This window comes from Knufia obscura (assembly GCF_036327395.1).
Source record: "Knufia obscura strain CCFEE 5817 isolate CBS 148926 chromosome Unknown scaffold_18, whole genome shotgun sequence".
Taxonomy (NCBI): domain Eukaryota; kingdom Fungi; phylum Ascomycota; class Eurotiomycetes; order Chaetothyriales; family Trichomeriaceae; genus Knufia; species Knufia obscura.
Window position 1 is genome coordinate 344,643 of NW_027042704.1, and position 6,116 is coordinate 350,758.

A 6,116-nucleotide genomic window follows, 5' to 3' on the forward strand; every position below is an offset into this window, starting at 1 on the left:
GTTCTTTACCCGCCTTACTAAGTCAAACCAGTACTATACCCACGTCGTTTCTGCGAGTTATCTTCGTCGAAAGACTACGCACTCCATCTCCATCTTCTTCTTCTCAATTAGTTCTCCTTCACCCCTTTGTTCCTTGAACCCCCTCGATATCGCCCCGATCCTACTGCCATGGCCTCCATTCTCAGACCGATAGTTTCTAGAATTACCAAGAAAGGCCAGAAGCCCATGAGCAAAATAAGTAAACCACCTTCACCATGCCACTGCAATATGCTCTCAGGATTCGAGTCTGTTCGGCGCCTCCTATTTTTTTAAACTGCGTAATTGCTGCGCAGAAATCGCCGCAAACAACGCAGCCCCAGCGCCAACACTTAGTTTGGCCATATCCGAGAGGTTGCCTTCCATCGCGCACGCTATGCTGCTGGCCACATCGACGGCATCGCATACTAAACCCAACCAAAGCGCCACACCCAAGTTATCCCTGCGGATAGTGTTGATGGTCCGTGCCTGAATTGACAGATTGTTGAAGTTCGGAACCGGAATACCCATGCTTTCATCTGCTTGGCCTGTTGGAGTCATGGAGGCCTTAGGAATCAGTGGACGTTGCCGGGTTCCACTACTGCTGCTGTTAAAAGCAGTCTATAGTATACTAGGTTTATAGTATATTAGATTATTAATATACTAATATACCAGTATACTAGTATACTAGGCTAAGCCTTTCTTATTAGGGAATAGCGATATAGATATATAGCTACGACTTCTCTTTATATAAGTTTTATAGTCTTTATAGTTAATTTAAGTTATACTAGAACCCTACCTATATATAACTTAACCTTATATTAAATACTTACTAGCCTAATATTCTACTTAGCTTACTTAAGTAAAACTATTAAGGTTCTACTCGTATTATTACTAGTTATATAGAGATACCGGCCTTATAATATTTTAACTACTATACTTACTAAATACGATAGCCTATAAGTATAGGTAGCCCTATTAAGTTTACTTAAAGAGAGCCTAGTAGTAAACTATAATTACTAATAGAAATAACGGATAGCTTTTAATTATTAAATGTATTATTACTAAGAATATCTTTAATAGAATTAAATAATAGGTCTAACGCCTCCGTTACTAACCTTACGTTATTAGGAACTAAGAATAGTAAATTAAAGATTAAGGAACCTAAACTCTTTAGTAGGGACCCTATAAGCTTTAAAGGCTTTAAATAGTAGGTTAGAGTATACCTTTGATTTTTAACCCTTTAGAAGTAAAAGGATAAGGTCCTCTAGGTCGTAAATTACCTACGAGATAGAGCCCGGAAATAGCTTAAGCTATATCTAGATAACTTCTTAAATTACTCTAATAAGAACGACTAAAAGTTACGAATTAACGAGCTCTTTAAGAACGTTAGTATACTCCTTAAGGATATAGAAAAGTTATAAAGTAGCGTTAATAAGCTTAAGAAAGCTAAACGATAAATATATAGCCTTAGGTAGATAGAAGCTATCGCTACCTATACTACTAAGTTTTAGTAGATTACTAAACTATTATACGCTAGCTTAATTATAACTAAGTAAAATATATAAATATAGCTATTAAACGGCTAGTACGACTTATAAACTAATTAGAAGGAGTAAAGCTAAGTAACTACCGTATTAGGCTTAGCCCTAAGTAGGTTAGCTTTATTAGATCTATTTACTTTATAATAGAGCCTATAGAGCGTATAAAGTACGTAAAGGATATATACTACTTTAGATTTAGTTACTCTTTTAGATAGACTCTTTATAGTTAATTTATATTATATACTTATATCTACTTAGTAATTATACTTCTAGCTCTGTATACTTTACTTTTATACGCTTTTATTATATCCTTTTTAATAGGAACTATAGCTGTGTACCTATACCTAATAATCTTATAATAGTTTAACTAATACCTAAGATTACTTTAAGGCTTTAACTATTCTTATATAGTTAGTCTTAAGGAGTACCTCTAATATAAACGATTAGAATAAAACGAATCCGCACTAGTAGCTAAGTACTACTTCGGACTTAAGAACTTTATTAAAGATAAGATTTTAGAGTATAAGAACGAACCTAACGGACTTAATAAACTTATTAAGATCGCTATAAAAATCGACTCCTGCGCTTAAAAATGAAAGATAGAGAAGTCGTGAAATATAGAGTACTCTAAAAGGAAATTTATAAGTAAAAGAAATAATAAATAATCCTATTAACGGGATCTTAATACTATAGATTAGTAGGTTAATTAGGTAATTAAGTTTAATAAACGGCTAGAAAAGAAGAAAATATTTGCGCTGTAATAGAAAAGGTTTATACTAAAGAAAAGAACTATAACGGATACGTAATAAAAGCGATATCGTAACGGCGAATACCTTTAGTATAAAAAGAAAGGATACTACGCTTAAGAGTATTGAAATATAAGGAAATAAGTTAATATAGTTAAGAAATAACTTATATAGAAAAAGATATCCGAAAGAGATAGAGATACCTTACTTAATAAGTAAAATAAGAAACTTAATATAAGTAATACTCAATATTTAAAGTATAGCTATATATCGTAAACTATATACTACGAGAACGATTATTATATTTATATAAGCGAGAAAAACGGCTTTAGATAGTATCTAAAGAAACCTAAAAAGACTAATATACTTATACGATAAGTAAATATATACTAGGTACTAGTTCCTATAAATAGAGACCTAAAGGTAGTTATAATTAATTCCTAATAAACGATTATAAAAATATAGTATTAGCGATAAATCCGAATAAAAAAGGATAGTATATTTTATAGCGCTATTACTTATTATTCTAACGGAGAACGATAACTAATCTTAATATATATAGTATAATAGTATAAGTTTAATAAATAAGAACTTAAGAAATACTCCTTTAGCGAGGATAAAGTTAGTAAAGTAATTAATAAATATACGGAGTACGTAGAGAAATTAGCTAAAGAAGTTAAATAATAAACTAATTAATTAAGAAAATAAGACCCTCTATAAACGTTTATAATTCTATAGAATAATAACTAAATTATTATCTAAACTAATTAATAGGTATATATAAATTATATAATATTTAAGAAAAGAATACTAGGAGTATACCGTTATAAGAAATTGTAAACGAGAGTCTATATACTAAAAGTACCTTACGGATAAATCTATAACTATATTAAGCTAGATATCCGAGAAGAAGCCGTAGTATAGTAGGGATTTAATAACGGAAAAATAGTAGCTTAATATTTACTTATAGAGCTATGTTTAGTACTATATACTAGTAAGATACCGAGACTAGCTATAACGTTGAAATATTCCGAGTTAAAATATTCCTCTCTAAAAGTAGAGACTTTAGATAAAGAGAAGGATATAACTATAACGATTATAGAACGATATAATAATAAAATAATAATTCGAACTAATTAATAGTTTTAGAATTAATATACGGATCTAAACTATAAGTAAGAGGCTTAGTATTAATATAAATATTTTAACTCTAATAGCTTATAGAGAGGGGAATATACTAAAAGTATATAGAGTATCTATTACTCTAAGGACTATAAAAAGGTAACGAATACTCCTAGTTCCTATATATATTAGATATATATAGTATAGAATAAATAAACTATACTATTATTTTACTTTAAATATCTACTATACTAGGATATACCTAAGGTAGAATAATATACTAAGGGATTAAATATAATTAATAAAGCGATATTAGACTTTAAACTAAATAGTATATTAAAAAATAATAAGGCCGCTATACGTAGAGATAACTAGTAACGAGGCCGTAGAAAGTCTATAATCTAATAGCTAAGAAAAAGAACCTTATACTAATTAAGATTACTATATATATAAATAAAAAGATTATTAGAGTAATAGTAGATATAAGAGCTAATATAAGCTTAGTATCCTAAAGCTTTATTACTTAATACCTACGAGGTATAAGAAAAAAGAAGTAAGAGCTATACTTACTAAAAGAAATAAATTAGAGCTATAATAAGGTATCTAAGAAGATTTAAATAGCTTAAGTATAATATTAAGATAAGTATTATCTTATAGATATAGATATTATTAAAAACCTTAATATAGAATATATATTAGGACTAGATTAGCTAAATTAAATAGAATTCCTAATTAACTCTTTAAAAAAGTAATTAATAAATCGATTATAGTTTAATCTTAAATAATATATAATAGAAGTTTAGGTAAAACCGCTTTACCGTAATATAACTACTAAGAAATAGGTAAATTAAATAACTAAGATAAACGATTAAAAATAAGAGATAAAATAAGCGCTAAACGAACTAGAGATACCTTACGAATACTAAGACTATAAGAATTTATTTAAAGACGATAAAATACGAACCGCTTTACTAAAATATTAACTCATAGGACTACGAAATACTACTAGTTAAGAGAAAAGAATCTAACTAAAGAAACGTATCTATTCTCTATTACGAGTATAAGAGATAGAACTATAAAAATATATTAATAAGAATATAAAGAAAGGATTTATTTAACTCTTAAAATTACCGGTTAGATACCTAATTCTCTTTATACTAAAGAAAGATAGATCTCTTTAACTATACGTTAATTATCGGAAACTTAACGAGATTACTATTAAAAATAGTTACTTCTTATCGTTAATATCCGAGTTATAGGATTAACTCTAAGGAGCTAAATAGTTTACGGCCTTAGACCTTTATAGAGTATATAATCTAATTTATATAAAGAAAGATAAAGAATAAAAGACCGCTTTTAGTACTTACTATAGACTCTATAAGTACTAAGTAATACCTTTTAGCCTTACTAACGCACCTATATTATATTAAGTACTTATTAATAAAGCCCTATATAAAGGACTTAATATCTTTATAATAGCCTACTTAGACGATATACTAGTGTTTTCTAAGATAAGAGAAGAATATATTAAGTATATTTAATAGGTTATAGAACGACTTTAAGAAAGAGAATTAAAGCTTAAACTAAAAAAGTATAAGTTCTTTAAATATAAAGTTCTATTCCTAGGATCTATCGTTAGCGACTATAGTATTAAACTAAACTCAGCGAAAGTATAGTCTATACTAGATTAGCCCGAACTAAAGAATATTAAGAAAGTATAGAGCTTCCTTAGACTAGCTAACTACTACTAACGATTTATTAAAGGATTCTTACGAATCGCTTTACTACTATTAGTATTAATAAAGAAGGGACTATAATTTACTATAGAAACCGAAGTATAAGCTGCTTTTAAACGACTAAAAGAGCTATTTACTAAAGCACCTATACTAGTCTACTTTAATCCAGAAAAAAGAATAGTTATTAAGACCGATACCTTAGGATTCGCTATTACTATAGTTATTAGCTAATCGAATAATAAAGGAGAAAATATAACTAGTTATATACTACTCTAGGAAAATATTACCTACTAAAACTAATTACGAGATTTACGATATAGAGTTACTTACGATCGTTAAAGTAATACGTAAATAAAGAGTATACTTAAAAGGATCTAAATACCCTATTAACATATATTCCGACTACTTAAATTTAACTTATTAGACTTTATCTAAGAAACTAGAGTAAACGATAAATTAGATAGGTTAAAACGATAGTACTATATAAATTTAAGATCTACTACGTTAAAGGAATAGAGAACGCTAGAGTAAACGCTCTTAGCCGAAGACCTAACTACACTAAAGGTAAGGAAAAAACGATTAAATTCTAACTCTTTAAGCTAGAAGGTAATACACTAGTATATACCTAACTATAAGTTAATTAAATAGAAAAGATTAATAATATTCTAACTAAATAGAAAGAAAAAGATTATTAGAGTACACTATAATAATCGAACCGTAGGATATTTCGAAGTTAATAAGATAATTAAGTTAATTACTTAAAATTAGACTTAGCTAGGATTAAATAAAGACGTTAGGGACTATATTAGTCAGTATAACGTATATATAAGAACGAAGGCGTTTAGATATAAGCCGTACGGAAAACTCTAGGCTCTAGAACTACCTTTAGGTATATAGGAAGAAGTTATAATAGACTTTATTAAACTACTACTAATATCTAAAGACCTAGTAAC

At 28.4% G+C, this 6,116-nt stretch overlaps 1 protein-coding gene across 1 annotated transcript; it reads right to left on the reverse strand.

The window, feature by feature from the left end:
- Window positions 1-300: 300 nt before the first annotated feature.
- Window positions 301-636, reverse strand: PMZ80_010590 (uncharacterized protein; the record flags this gene model as incomplete). The annotated part of the gene is made up of 1 exon (XM_064878979.1): window positions 301-636. A coding segment is annotated over one exon (336 nt), but the record flags the coding sequence as incomplete, so codon positions are not given.
- Window positions 637-6,116: the final 5,480 nt, after the last annotated feature.